Source organism: Lagenorhynchus albirostris, chromosome 15 (genome assembly GCF_949774975.1).
Source record: "Lagenorhynchus albirostris chromosome 15, mLagAlb1.1, whole genome shotgun sequence".
NCBI lineage: Eukaryota > Metazoa > Chordata > Mammalia > Artiodactyla > Delphinidae > Lagenorhynchus > Lagenorhynchus albirostris.
Window position 1 is genome coordinate 15,255,202 of NC_083109.1, and position 15,758 is coordinate 15,270,959.

A 15,758-nucleotide genomic window follows, 5' to 3' on the forward strand; every position below is an offset into this window, starting at 1 on the left:
AAACCAAAGCATAAAACAGAAGCAGTACTGTAACAAATTCAATAAAGACTAAAAAAAAAAAAAAATGGTCCACATCAAAAAAAAATCTTAAAAAAAAAAAAGTTGAATGGACCCTTGGGCTTTATCAAAGGCCTGAAATACTTAAATTAAATAGACATGAGTACATATATATTTGAGACAAAGGGCATGCTTTTCTCTTTATTTCCCCACTCTCTTTCGTGTTCTGAACTGTTACCAGAGACTGAGCTCTGGAAGATAAGAGAGAGGGTAGCCTTAACGACATGCCAGGCATTGTTCCAGACACTGCAGCTACAAAAGACAAATCCTGGCCCTTACAGAGAGTAATCGTTAATAAACAAGATAAGTAAGACACACAGCACTTTAGATGGTGGTGAGGGCTACAGAGGAAAACAAGATAGGCAAGTGGTGAGCTGGTAGCTGGAGCAGCAATTTAAAATCGGGTTGGCCAGGAAGACCTCATGAATAACTTGATGGTGGAGGTGGTGGAGAGGAGTTGGATTCTGCATTTATTTTGAAGGGAGAGCAAACAGATTTGTTGACAGAGCACAATGGGGAATGAAAAGAAGGATCAAGGATGAGTCAAGGTTTCTGGCCTGACAACTGGAATGATGAGAGCTGCCATTAGCAAAGATGAGCTGACGATGGGTGAGCATGTTTGGGGTGGGGGTGGAGATTATCAGAAGTTTGGTTTTGGGGATATTGAATTTGAGATGCCTTTAGACATCCAAGTGGAGATGGCAAGTAGGCAGCTGGGTAAATGAATCTGGAATTCAGGGAGGCGGTCTAGACTAAAGATATGGGGTGCTGTCTATACACAGATTACATAAGACATGGTAGTGGAGGGCATTTCTAGGTACTGACTTGGCTGGGGGAATAAAAGGCAGCTAGGCCACAACTCTGTGCTCTTCTGACTTGGCAGACACCCTGCTGCATGCAGGCAGCCAAGACCACTTCCCTTATCTACCCACCTGCATTCTTATCTCGCCTACACCCTGCGTATTTACTGCTTGGAAGTAAACGAGTAAAAGCATCTTGACCCAGTTGCTTTTGCCCATGGTCTGGAGTGGCTCACTCATATCACCTCCCTTCCTACACACAGACACACACACACACAGACACACAGACACACACACACACACACACACACACACACACACACACGTCGTTTCACCTCCCTTCCTACACACACACACACACACGTCGTTTGTATGTTCTAGAGGCTCTTGGAAAACCTTCAGAGGTAACCTGAACAGCCCCATCTATGTTAGCTGTACAGACATGACCAATCCTACCGTGTTAAAGACTGCACTCATACTTGTGGGGTTTCTAGAAAGCCCCTCACCCTACCCATCCCTACCTCTAGACCCCAGACCCCAAGCCAAAATAGCCCACACCCATTCATACATTTACGTCTGTTGACTGAGCACTTACAACTTGTCCTGAGTGCAGTCAGGTCCAGATGGAGGACAGCCCCTGTGCCTCCAGGAGGCTCCTAGTCTAATGGAAGTTAAAGGACAGTAACAGCCAGGGTGATAAGGAACATGAAAGCTAAGTCCAAGGAGGGGAGGGGCACACAGCAGCTCGGTGTATCAGGGAAGAATTCCTGGAGGAAGGAACATCTCACCTGGTTTTGTAAGTCAGAGTGAACCTAGCAGTTGAGAGGGGCATGTGGTTGGTGGAGCAGGGCATTCTGTTTGATGGGCAATCCACCAAACCACTATGATGGGAGAACTGGGGGAGGGAGGGGCAGACCACAAGTAGCTTATACAGTTGATGCCAAGTGTGTAAGAAGAAGAGACAAACGATGGGGGCAGGGCAGACATCTGCCTAAGGACTTGTTTTACAGGAATCCAGGGTTATACAACCAGGAGAGGTAGGCAGGGGTGGGCTTCAAAGCCTGTGGGTGGTCTAAGGACCACCTGCAACAGAAGCTCCAGAGGAGCCTGATAAAAACATAAAAACTCGAAGTCTAGGCTACACCCAGAATGACTGAATTCACAGGGTCTGGACCCCAGGAATCTGCACTATTTCACAAGAGCCCCAGATGATTCTAATACACAGTCTGGTTGGAAAACCACCACACGGAGTTCTTCCGTCACTCCAGCCCTACCCTTGGTGATGGGGACTGGTTCTCAGGGCTCCTAAAAGGCGCAGGATGATTCATTTTCATGGTCATGGAAATGTTGATGTAAAACACTCCCAGCCAAACCCAGGGAGTTCTGGGAATTACAGTCAGACATGTTGGGCGGGGAGGGAAGCAGGAGACGGGAAGGAATTTCTGGCAGGGGTGGGAGGAGGTAGGGGAATTTTATTTGGTTGGTTGGTTGTTTCTTTTGTAGGGAGGAGGGGATGGGGTAGGAGGTCCTGTTCAGGCACCCAGCAAACACGCCCTAGTCCCCAGCTCTTCCCAGGCCTCAGGGACAGGAGGCAAAGAACCAAGGAAACAGGCACTTTTTATTCCACACCCAGTGAACTCCACCTACCGCATGATACGAATTCCTCAGCACATCCTATTATCCAGGCCATCGTATAACAGAACTTTCTGCAGTGATGGAAACATCTGTCCTCGCTGCCCAGTACTGCAGCTGCTGATCACTTTTGGTTACCGAGCACTTGAAATGGGGCTAGTACGGCTGAGGAAGTACACTTTCAATTTCAATTAATTTCAATTCAAACACACATCTGGCTAGTGGCTACCGTCCTGATAGCGCCACTTGAGGCCCTGGCCCAATCCAGGGGTCAGCCTGGTTCAAAAACTGCCTCGGGGGAGGGCACGCGGCGGAAGCAGCCCTGGGGGTCAGTCACCACCCACCTCGGAGAGAAGCAGCAGCCCAGCTGTGAGGAGGGCGCGCCTCAGAGCGGGGGGACGCCTCGGGCGCGCCGGATGAGGTTGGCCAGCCGCCTGGCCAGGCCGCCCTTGCTGGGCTCCTCAATCTGGAAGGTTCGGGTGAGGAGGTTGTAGAAGGAGCCGTAGCACACGGCCACCACTGTGCACGTGAGGCAGATGACGTTGTAGGGCATGCTGAAGTCCGGCGTGGGCAGGCTCACCAGCAGTGGCTCCGTGTAGAGCCGCACGAAGTAGCTGGAGCTGTCGGAGGCTGGGAAGCTGGGGGTTGGGAGGGAGAGGTGAGGCTGGACCGGCTGCTACCCCGCGCCATCTCGCCACCCCCTCCTCGGACCGCACTGGGCCAGTCTTGGCAGTAAGGGTTTTCAAAGCCTTCTTAGCCTCAAAGCTCAACACAGAAATCTGATCACAGGACAGCAGCTCCGGTGCTGAGGGAGAGGGAAGGGGCCCTGCCTCCACTTGGCTGCCTTTTCCTTAGCCTTCTGGTCTCAGCCTAAAGGCCATCTCCTCAAAGCAGCCTTCCTGAATGACCCACCAGACTACTCCCCAGTGACCCTAGCAGCTCCCCTCTAGACTGAGCACAGGAAGGGCAGGGGCAAGTCTGTTTTGTTTACTGTGGTACACATGGTGCTCTCTGAAGTACCTGGCATCTGGTAAGTGCTCAATTAATATTTGTTAAGGGAAATAATGAGTAAACTTGGGCTATACATACTGCGCTTCTCACCTATTGATTCTCCTAGAAGCTCTTTAGGATCATTCCATAAAGGCTGTACAAATATTAGAGACCACTAGGGTTTTAATTAGGACTGAGGGAACCCACTCATTACTTTGGAAGAGGCAGCATGTAGCCCCAGCCCAGCCCGCAGGAACCTGATCCTCTGTGCTGGTGTCACGGCTGAGGTCACACTTACAGGGTGTTGAAGAGGGGACTCTCTTCCCAGTCCACGGGTTGGGCGGCCACCTCGCTGGGCACGAGGGCACTGAGGACAGATGGGCTGCAGAGAAGCAGACAGATACTCTGTGAGCCGTGTTCTTCACGGCTCCTCTATCAAGGGTAAGTGGCAGAGAGGGTGGGTCAGGAGGGTGGGGGCAGCAGGTCGGGGAGCTCACCTGACGTAGAAGCCGTGGTTGGGGTCCGGGGTGTACTCGGTCCACTTAAGCAGCGCCCGCTCAAACTGGATGGAGACCTTGGTGACCGAGCTGGCCGGTAGCTGAATCAGCATCTCCAGGAGGTGGGGCTGCATCCGGTCCTGGGCAGGCTGGTAGTGGATGTAACCTGGGGGAGAGGTAGGGGCCACGCATAGCTCTTTTTTTGTTAGTTAGTTAGTTATGGCTGCATTGGGTCTATGTTGCTGTGCGCAGGCTTTCTCTAGTTGCAGCGAGCGGGGGCTACTCTTCATTGCGGTGCGTGGCCTTCTCATTGAGGTGGCTTCTCTTGTTGCGGAGCACGGGCTCTAGGCACGTGGGCTTCAGTAGTTGTGGCTCGTGGGCTCTACAGCGCAGGCTCAGTAGTTGTGGCGCACGGGCTTAGCTGCTCTGCGGCATGTGGGATCTTCCCGGACCAGGGCTGAAACCTGTGTCCCCTGCATTGGCAGGTGGATTCTTAACCACTGCGCCACCAGGGAAATCCCACCCATAGCTCTTTCCTGGGCTCAGACTACCTGCACCTCTCATCCCTACCTATCAAGGCCTTGGGGTCTGGATCGGGGTGCCCAGAAGGAGGGCTTTGGATCACAGAAGCCAGGCAGGCTCACAGGAGGGAGGAGGATCGCAGAAAAGGGAAAAGGTGTTTCCAGGGCAGCCGCCATCCCAGGACATGTTCAACCTAATCCATCTTCACATCATGAAAACTGGGCCACCAGACATCAGGTGCCTCACGTGATGCGAAAGGCAGTCCACAGAACCACCTGGGAAGTTTTCTTGCCAAAAATATAAGACCTGAATCTAATCAAATTTCTAAATCTAACCACTGATACTCAAGAATACACAAGGGACGGGAACATGTTAAACACGGGCAAATCCAGAATGCAGAACATCCTATACAACAAATGACCCAGTTTTGCCAACAAATAAATTAAAAAAAAAAAAAAGCCTGGGAACTGTTTTATAGGTTAAAGGAGATTTAAGAGTACCACATTAATCAAGACGTGAATAACAAGGGAAATGGGGGTGAGGGGGAGTGTATACGGGAGCCCTGTACTTTCTGCTCAACTTCTCTATAAACCTAAAACCTAAAAGTCTATTACCTTAAAAAAGAGAGAGAGAGAAACTTAAGAGCATATCAAGCAAATGTAATGTGACGAGGTTACTTTGGTCCAATTCAAACAAACCAACTATAAAATTATTTTCAAGAACACTGGGGAAACAGGAGTGACAATGATAGATTATATATTTGTGTACTTTAGTATTTAAAGGTGAATTGATACAATGTCTAGAATTTAAGATACTCCAGCAGAAACATAACCAAACCAAAAAATAAATAAATAAAGGGAAAGATGAAACAAAAATGACGGGAAGCTGTGGAACAGAATAGAGAGCTCAGAAATGAACCCACACTTATATGGGCAATTAATCTATGACAAAGGAAGCAAGGATATACAATGAGGAAAAGACAGCCCCTTCAATAAATGGTACTGGTAAAACTAGATAGCTACATGCAAAAGAATCAAACTGGACTACTTTCTCACACCATATACAAAAAAACCCCTCAAAATGGATTAAAGACTTAAATGTAAAACCTGAAATGATAAAACTTCTAGAAGAAAACATAGGCAGTATGCTCTTTGACCTGGCAATATTTTGGGGGGTATGTCTCCTCGGGCAAGGAAAACAAAAGCAAAAATAAATAAATGAGGTTACATTAAATTAAAAAGCTTTTGCACAGCAAAGGAAACTATCAACAAAATGAAAAGACAGCCTACTGAATGGGAAAGGTATTTGCAAACGATATATCCGATACAGGGTTAATATGCAAACTATACAAAGAACACATACAACTCAATGTAAAAAAAAACCCCAAAATTACAAACTGGGCAGAGGACCTGAACAGACATTTTTCCAAAGAAGGCATACAGATGGCCAACAGGCACACAAAAAAATGTTCAACATCACTGATCATCAGGGAAATGCAAATCAAAACCACAATGAGATTATCACCTCACACCTGTCAGAATGGCTGTCATCAAAAAGACAGCAACAGGGACTTCCCTGGTGGCACAGTCGTTAAGAATCCACCTGCCAATGCAGGGGACATGGGTTCGAGCCCTGGTCTGGGAAGATCCCACGTGCTGTGGAACGACTAAGCCCGTGCACCACAACTACTGAGCCTGTGCTCTAGAGCCCACGAGCCACAACTACTGAGCCCAGGTGCCACAACTACTGAAGCCTGTGACCCACAACAACTGAGACCGCAAGCCACAACTACTGAGCCCGTGAGCCACAGCTACTGAAGCCCATGTGCCTAGAGCCCATGCTCCCCAACAAGAGAAGCCACCGCAATGAGAAGCCCGCGCACTGCAATGAAGAGTAGCCCCCACTCACCACAACTAGAGAAAAGCCCGTGTGCAGCCACAAAGACCCAACGCAGACAAAAAAAAAAAAAAAAAAAAACGACAACAAATGACAAGAGTGTTGGTGAGTATGTGGAGAAAAGGGAACCCCGGTGCACTGCATTGGGAACGTAAATTGGTGTAGCCACTATGGAAAACAGCAGGGAGAGTCCTCAAAAAATTAAAAATAGAACTACCATACAATCCAGCAATTCTACTCATGGGTATTTATCTGAAGAAAATGAAACCATTAATTCAAAAAGATATATGCACCCCAACGTTTACTGAAACATTATTCACAATAGCCAAGATATGGAAACAACATACGTGCCCATCGATAGACAAATGGATAAAGAAGATGTGGTACATATAAACAATGGAATATTAGCCATAAAAAAGAAGGAAATCTTGACATTTGCAACAACGTGGAAGGACCTAGAGGATCTTATGCTAAGTGAGATAAATCAGACAAAGACAAATACTGTATGATATCACTTATATGTGGACTCTAAAAAATAAAAACAAATGAACGAACATAACCAAACAGAAACAGTCAGAGATACAGAGAACAAACAGGTGGTTGCCAGAGGCTGGGGGGGTGGGGGGCGAGGAAAGAAATAGGTGAGGGAGAGTAAGAGGTACAAATTTTCAGTTGCAAAATAAATGAATCACAGGTATGAAATGCACAGTGTGGGGAATATAGTCAATAACTACGTATAATATGTGTATGGTGACAGATGGTAACTAGACTTATCATGATGGTCATTTTGAAATGTACAGAAACACTGAATCACTATGTTATGCACCAGGAACTAACATAGTGTTATAGGTCAATTATACTTCAAAAATAAACAAAAAAGGGGACTTCCCTGGTGGTCCAGTGGCTAAGGCTCTGCGCTCCCAATGCAGGGGGCCCGGGTTCCATCCCTGGTCAGGGAACTAGACCCCATATGCCGCAACTAAGAGTTCGCATGCCGCAACTAAAGGTCCTGCATGCCGCAATGAAGATCCCGCACACGGCAACAAAGATCCCGCGTGCCGCAACTAAGACCCACTGCAGCCAAATAAATAAATAAATTTAAAAAATAAAGAAATAAACGAACTCATAGAAAAAGAGATCAGATTTGTGGTTACTAGAGGTGAGGGGTAGGGGGAAGGGGAATTGGATGAAGGCAGTCAAAAGGCACAATCTTCGAGTTCTAAGATAAGAATTAGGAAAAAAAAAAAAGAATTAGGGATGTCATGTACCACGTGGTAAATATAATAGGCACTGTTGTACATTATGTATGAAAGCTGTTATGAGTAAATCCTAAGAGTCCTCATCACAAGGAAAAAACAATTTTTTTTCTATTTCTTTAATTCTGTATCTGTACAAGATGGTGGGTGTTCACTAAACTTACTGTGGTCATCATTTCATGATAGATGTAAGTTAAATAAGTATGCTGAACACCTTGAACTTATAATGTGCTATATGTCAATTATATCTCAATAAAACTGGAAGAAAGACATCAACAACAACAACAAACAAAAAATAGTATATGAAGCTGGAGACTGCTGAGGCTGGATAATGGGTACATGGGGGGTTCATTACACTATTCCATTTGGGTATGCGTTTGAAATTTTCCAGAGCGAACGGTTAAAAAAACAAAAGAAACAAACAAAAAAACCGAAAACCCTACAAAATACATTGTTGGTAGGATGTTCGAAGTAGAGATTTTGAAAGTGGTACAGATAGTGGGGCTGAAAATAAGTAAAACTATTAACCACAGGGTTGAAAATATGGGAAACAACAGAGGGGTTTAGAGAAGATTGTAAGTCTAGCTGTTTGGGATGTGCTGTAACCTCTTTCTAGGAAGTCGTCTTCTGTATTACTAGTCTCCCTCCACTCCAAACGAAAACAAGTGCTTTTGTGCTATGCCTGGCATCTCTTAGAAAGCACTCAGTAAATATTAACTCCTCCTTAGAAAAATAATAGAAAATAAAAACAAATTTTAAAAATCACACCTCTTTACCCTACCCGAGGAAGCAAAACCATCTATTCCAGCTGTTATCTTCTTTGTTTCCAGTACTCTGTTTTTCGTGCTAATCCATTCTCCACCTGAAAGAGCCTATGAATCATCAGAAAACAAAAACATGTGCCCAGAGCACCAGGAAGCAAATGAAAAAGATATGGAAACTCCTGCCTTTGTCAAATCCTATTAAGAGTCACCAGAACTATGTGGTTTAACTCTTTTGGCTTTATAAATACTTCCAGATCTGGCATTAGTGAGGTTATCCTTTCCATTTCTCAAACTATTCCTAACTCCTGATGCCTGTGTAGACTGCCGAGGCACTTCCGGAATGACGCTGAGAACTGAGGCTTTGGGGGACCTGGAGGGGAGGTGGGGGGCTGGGTCGGGAGTCGGCACTTACTTGGTTTGTTCTCCTTGCCCTTGGAGGTGATGGTGAGGGTGTGCACGTACAGCCGCAGGTACCAGGGCACAGTGTCCAGCAACAGCACGGGGAAGGCCCGGTACGGGTGGGTGTTATACAGCAGCGTGCTCAGCTCCCCGTTGTGCAGCCCGTAGCCGCTCACGTACCGCTGGGCGTACAGGAAGGGCATGGGTGGGGCCTCTGTTCAGAGAAAAGTCAACAGTTAACCACTCCTTTAAAAAAAAAAAAAAAGCATCATTCCCCACCTTCACCGCCTGGGCCAGGTTCAGAGTCTCAAAGCCAGGGAGGGGAGGGGGTGATGCTTTGCCATCAGAACTGGGAAACCTGCATTCTGGAACCATCCCTGGCTTCCCCAACCCACAGCAATAACAGAATTACTAATATTTACTAAGTACTTATACAGGCCGAGCTCTGTGCCCCTTCCAACCCAAACCAAGTGCTCCTCACGATATTTCACATTTTTCCTTGGTAACACTGAACATAATCACAATTGTTTGATGCCTGCTTCAACTATCAGATGTTAATGTTGCTCGAAAGCAGGGTACTTCTGTCTTCAAAAAAAATTTTGTTGACTGAATGCATGATTGACCTCCATGTTTTCCATTAATTACCTCACCTGATCCGCTAGGTATTACTGTCCCCGCTTTCAAGACGAGGCAGTAAGGTTAGGAACCTGCCAAGGGCACAGAGCTTAGAAGAGGTGGAGTTAGAATCAGGACGTCTGACTCAAGAGTTCTGGGTCTAAACACAAGCCTGTTACCTCGCGGTGAAGAGGCAGGACTGTGAGTCTCCCCCACGAGCTGAACCCTCTGTAGCCTATGGGGCTGCGGCCGCCCACCTCCCACCCACCATTCCCTGGGGGTCTCTTCCACTTGAGCTGGAGGTTGAGGCTGCGCGAGCTGTTGAGCACGGCCGTGTCCAGCAGGTCGTAGACGGCATAGGTCTTCCGGGTGCCCAGGACGACGTCCTGGTACGTGGTTAGCGGGGGCGGGTACACCTCCAATGTCTCATTGTCCTGGGGATACAAGGCAGGGCTGAGAAGCGAGCGGAGGGGCAGGCTGGCCTTGGGGGCTGGGGGGGGCGATGTGTGTGGCTGGAGGCCTTAGTCTTCGTACCTGGCTATAGTTGGTGACGTCCACATAGACTCGGCTCTCCGAAGCCAGGGGGCAGGGCTCTGTGAGGGTTCGGGAGAACATCCGAAAGAGGGACCAGTCTGAGGAGCAGAGAGAGGGGTTGAGCAGGGGCGGGACTAGGCCTGCTCCACGTAGATGGGGTGGGGTTGGCAGTGGGTGGGCAGCTTACCTTGCTTCCCCTGCCCCGTGACGAAGGCATCAAATACAACGGAAAGGGTCTGCCTCAGCTCCCAGGAGGTGCTGGCACAGCGTGCATCCTACCACGAGGGCCGGAAGGCAGCAGTGAGGGCCTGCCACTCCCCCAGCCGCACAGCCCCAGGGACTACGACCCGGACTCAGTCCCTTGTCCATCCTGTACCTCCCCATCCATCAGTTTGCTACCACCCGCTACCGAGCACTTGCCCTCGTGCCGGCAGCTTAACGCGCATCACTGGGATGAAGCATCGCCGACAACCAGAGGAACTGATACTACTATTATTCTCATTTGACAGACGAGAAAACCAGGGAACCAAAATGACTCACTCAAGGTCAAGTCAGCTGGTGAGTGGCTGAGCTAGCAGCTGCACCCACACGGCTATCACTCTTAACCACGACGGAGACTGAGTGAATGCTTGCCAGGCAACCACTCGGTTTCCCTGGTGCGTGGCCAGTGCCCTGACTCATCATCATCACATCTCCCACTGACTACCGGCTCAGCCCTCGGTAGACACTGGGCTATGTGCTTTACCTGCACCTTCTCTCAGAGCCCCTGGATGGCCCCCATCGCCTGTTCCCCGTGACTTACTTTGCAAACAGGGCGGATATGCACTGCCTGGGAGTGGTAGCTCGTGTGAAACAGGCGATCGGCCTTCAGCAGCACAGAGAGGCCTGCCTGGAGGAGGTGGCAAGAGAGAAAATGTCAGTGTCCCACACGGCAGGGTACCCGGGCATGGGGCCGAGGTTATCTGTCAGGCAGTGAGGGGGCATCTGCCGACTCCATCCACTCTCTGGGGCTCCCACCTACATTGAGGCCCCTCTGGCCTCACCTTGGAACTGCAGGGCAAGAGCTTCTTCCACGGGGTGAGGTTCTCAGTGCAGACGACCTCCCGAGGCAGCACCGCATAGCGCAGGAAGGAGTGATCTGTGCCTAAGAGATGGAAGCCTGTCTGGGGAGGCTCTCGGGGCGCCCCTCCTCAGGACCCACACATACTCTCTAGTACCACCGCCCTAACAGTGTCAGCTCAGGGGGAAGCGGGGAGGACACCCTCCTCCCTTTGGGAAAAGGCAATGCGGAGACAGCAGAGTCTCGGGAAACCTTCCTCTGGGGCCTGCACACCCAGGGGATTTATGACCTGGCCCCGCTGAGGAAGAAGGAAGCAGAGGGGAAAGGAGGCAAAGGCTTGGGTAGGAGGAACAGGAAGAAGGAAGGGGCCGTGGAGGCTGTCTCACCATTGGCCAGCCCCAGGGGTTTGAAGGAGGCGCTGGGCGTGACTGTGTTGGTGGAATCAATGAAGTTGAGAGAGGCGCAGAAGATCCCCGAGAGGACGTTACTGAGCTCCTTCCAGGACTTATCCACACTAAACGGAGACACAAACCCACTCACTGTTCCAGGGCTGTGTCTGCTTCCTCACTCCCCTCTGGACACCCCTGCATCCCCAGAGGCCTCTGCTTGGGTGGTTTCTCCTCCCGCCTAGTAATGCCCTCCTAACTCCTCTCTGCTCCCCTTCGAAGAGGTTCCCTCCTCCAGGAAGCCTTGCCGCCCTCCTCAACCACAGCCTCCTCCTGGGCTGCTGCAGTTCTGACCATCCGAGCCTCTCACCAGGGTCCTCCTGGGAAATGGCTGGGTGGCAACAGCATCTCGTCCTAAGCATCTTTTCTCCTCAACTAGGCTGTGAGCAACCTGAGGACAGGGAGCAAGTCTGGGTCACCCACGTACCTCCCACAATGCTATGCAAAACGCCCCACACGCCAGAGGCTGAGATCAGCTCACTGATCCAACCTGAGGTGTGCTCAGCTGGGCAAAATGACATACTTCCCTGTGAAAACCCTGGGTGAGTCCTGGTTCTACGCTCAGGGTTGGGAAGTCTTACATCTACAGAGGCTCACTGAGCAAGGGAAAACAAGCATTCTAGGACCCCACAGAAACATCAAATTAAATTAGACTTTTTCCTTAGAGAAATACCAAAACAGATTTGCTCTTTATACTAATAACAGAATAAAACTAGAATTCTGAACATCACCTCCATATTATAGGTAATTATGAGGGGAGACAGTGACAGCAGAGCAGTTGGGACAAAAGGCGAAGAAGCCAGGGTTCAGACAAGAGAGGAAGCCTTGGCTACTGTGGGGTTTGCTCCTCATCTGACATCACCTTAGAGCTGTCCTGGGGGTTTTCAATAGTCCTCTGTTCAGAGCTTTCCAATTGCTCCAATCCTTAGGCCTCAAATAAAGATTGCAAACTGGAAGCCTGAAAGCTCTACCCAAACCATAGCCATGTTTCATTTGACGTGCACATTAACCCATGTGGCATTTCTTAAATTTTTTAATTACCTGCTGATACTTAAACTTGCCAATTTTCACATTAAAATCCAGATTGCTGGTAACTCTTTAAAAATGAGAGTATCTGACGACCCTAGGCCCCTATTCCCACGTGGCAACAACCATAGGAGCAGAGTGGCAGCTGTCCTCCCAAGCTCTGCCACAGTCCTCATCACTCCCTATTCTGACTCCAATTTTTTTTTTTTTTAATCATACACGTGCTACTGATTTCCCACAGTCGGATTAAGAGGATACTGTGGTCCAACCACAGTACCTAACCAACTCCCTCCGCCCCGCAAATAAAAGCAATTTTTCTAATACAGAGATCTGGTGTCTTGTAGGCCAGTTCTAGCCCACATATATTTTGTTTGGCCCTTGTGGCATTTTGTTATTATTATGTGAATGAATGTCTTTTAAAAGGCTGTCCAGTTTGCCACAGCTTCCTACTGCCTTACATCTAAGTAAGCTTCACATGTTTGTTATCTGCATCTGTAGATATACACACATGCTACCTCAGGTCTGGAAGTATTAGGGGAAGGAAGTATATTCAGCCAAGTAAAGAATGCCACTACGTCATAATACTTCTTACTTCCAACGCCATATTTACCCCCATGGAACTGCTGCCCCCAAGGGCAGTAGCAGGAGGACAACACCTGCCCTGCCATGCTCCCAGCACAGCCTGCCACAGGCCTCAAGGTGGGCACTCACTCAGTGACGGTGTCTTGGAACCAGGCCCACAGCTCTGCACCTGATGGGGCCTGCAAGAAGGGTGTCCCCCAGTATCGAGTCCTCCAGAAGCCTTGGGTTAAGGACAGGTGCAGCTCCCGTAGAGAATACTTAGAGATCAACTGCCCCAGTACTTTGGGGAAGAGCCTATAATGAGATACTGGAGAAGGAGGTGCAGGTGAGTGATGATCCTGGAGGGAGGGTTCTCAGCCACCCCAAAGAGACAATACACCCCAGTTCTGGGGTCAGAGGAATCTAGATTCCTGACCAGGCTCAGTCACTTACAAGCGATGTGATCTTGGACAGGTGCCTTACCTCTCTATACCTCCAATTTCTTCCTTGTAATCATTCACAGAACTTATCACCGTGCCCAGCACCCACGATAAGCCGTAACCGTCAATAGCATCATCATCAGTGTTGTCAACAGAGGGTTTTAACTAAATGTTTAGAGTGGCAGCCTGGAGCTGCGGAGAGAGCACTGGACTAGAAGTCAGGAAGAGTCACTGCTCCTCTCCGGGGCTCAGTTTCTTCACTGGTATAACGGGATTCTTCAAAAACTATCCCATCCTTCTACAAGGACCATCTTTGTCAGGCCCCAAGCCCAGGGACCAGAACCTCACCCAGGGATCAGTCCTCGCCCCCAAGGCTAGCCTCCACCCCACTCCCAGCAGGTGCCACAGATATCTTTCTCCCGTCAGTGTCCTCTTCTCACCTTCTTCCCGCTGCAGCTCCGAATCCCAGCGCGTGCGGAACTGGAATGTGGCGGCTACGTCCCCAGAAGGCAGCGGAGTGATGACGAGCTCCTCCCGCAGGCTGTCGCGTGGGGGCTCCGTCTGGCCCCAGACGCCCGGCCCGAGAAGCAACAGCACCAGCAGTGAAAGCTGCGCTGCCGCCGCCATAGCTGCGGCTGTTTCCGCCTCCCAATGGCCCCGCCCCCGCGAAAGGCCGGCTTCCAATAGGAAGAGCGTCTGAGAAGCGACTTCCGGTGCCGTCCCGGAAGCCGGGGTGCGGCTACCACATCGACTGCCAGGATAGGCCTTTGAAGGGCTGCTGGGTGTAAAGGGGCGCTGATAGGGCACAAAGGGCAGTGGGCACGTGGCGTGGCTGGGACCTGGATTGAGGACCCCCCCCTTCCCCACGACAAAGTTCTTAATAATACCGACCGCCATTGTGCCTCCGTGATGGTTGAAGAAACAGACTGAAAAATTATTACTTCTGCAAGGTCACACTGCGGGGCTCCTGTCTCCCTGAGCTTCGTGTCTCTATTTGCCCTGTCCTAAGCCTAGCCAAGAACTTTACTGCAAAACCCTCAAATAACTCACCCTTTTATTATGAAAAATTTCAAACATACAACAAAGTTGAAAGGATGAATACCTGTTAAAATGAACATCTGTATCCCCATCACCCAGATTCCACTATTAACATGTTACTGCACTTGTTTTTATCACATATCAGCTTCTATCTTCCCCAATTCATCTTATGTTTTGATGCATTTCAAAGAAATTTCAGACACAAGAACACTTCCCCTTAAATAGTTCAGCATGCATATCATTAACTAGAGTTCCACAGTTGTTTACATTTTTCTTTTGGTGTAAAATTTACAAACAATGAAATGCTCAACTCTGAGGTGCACATTCATTGAGTTCAACGAATGGATACACCTGTGTAACTCTTCAAGATATGTTTGGAAAATCCCTGAAAGTTCGCTAATGCCCCTTGCCAGGCAATGTCTGTGACCCCTGCAACCACTGTTCTGATTTTTCTCCAGAAAATGGATTAATCTGTTCTAGAGCTTCGTATAGATGAAATCATCATATAGTATGTGTACTTTTTTTGTAAAAGGCTTCTTTCATGGGAAGAATGTTTTGGAGAATCATTCATGTTCTTGCATGTATCAGCAGTGTGTGTCTTTTCATTTCTGTGTAGTAGTCATACATTGTCTGAATATACCATAGTTTATCTGCTCTCCTGTCCATGTACACCTGAGCTCTTTCAAGTTTTTAGTTCTTATGAGCTAGGCTGCTATACAAGTTTCTTTGTAGGCATATGCTTACATTTCTTTTAGGTAAATAATTAGGAGTGGTCAAAGAATAGGTATATGTTTAATTTTACAAGAAACTGCTAGATCTTTCTCCAAAACATGTCATTTCATACTTGTACCAACAATGTATGAGAGTCCCCATTGCTCCACATCCTGGTGAACATTTAATTTGCAGGGCTTTTTCGTTTTTGCCACGTGGGTGTGTTTGTAGTAGTATCTCATTGTGGTTTTAATTTGCATTTCCGTGGTACCTAGTGATGTTGAACAGCTTTTCATGTGCTTCTTGGCCATTCATACCTTTTTTGCGAAAGATCTGTTAAAATCTTTTTCCACCTCTCCCCTTTTGTGCTGACTTGAGTTGTAGGAGTTCCAAGCAATTCCTGCTTTGGTTTTTCCACCTGCCCAATGGGGTACACATTCATGAAGGATTTTGTACAGTCTTTTGGTAAAACTGACAACCATCTGGCTCTGAAGAACCAGAGATTTGGTGTCTG

General features: G+C 48.5%; 1 protein-coding gene across 2 annotated transcripts; it reads right to left on the reverse strand.

The window, feature by feature from the left end:
• Positions 1–2,454: 2,454 nt before the first annotated feature.
• PIGT (phosphatidylinositol glycan anchor biosynthesis class T) lies at positions 2,455–14,159 on the reverse strand. Of its 2 annotated transcripts, none has more exons than XM_060123129.1 (12): positions 13,936–14,159; positions 13,206–13,383; positions 11,409–11,536; positions 11,006–11,106; positions 10,765–10,851; positions 10,150–10,237; positions 9,963–10,060; positions 9,697–9,862; positions 8,827–9,027; positions 3,977–4,172; positions 3,778–3,861; positions 2,455–3,127 (listed from the first exon to the last, which is right to left on the reverse strand). In XM_060123129.1, exons 1-12 carry the CDS (start codon positions 14,120–14,122, stop codon positions 2,875–2,877), a joined length of 1,767 nt encoding a protein of 588 aa, XP_059979112.1. In that variant the 5' UTR covers positions 14,123–14,159; the 3' UTR covers positions 2,455–2,874. The 2 variants fall into 2 exon arrangements, with proteins under 2 accessions (XP_059979112.1, XP_059979113.1); XM_060123130.1 differs by having other exon boundaries at positions 3,977–4,142; positions 13,936–14,158.
• Between the last annotated feature and the right edge of the window lie 1,599 nt (positions 14,160–15,758).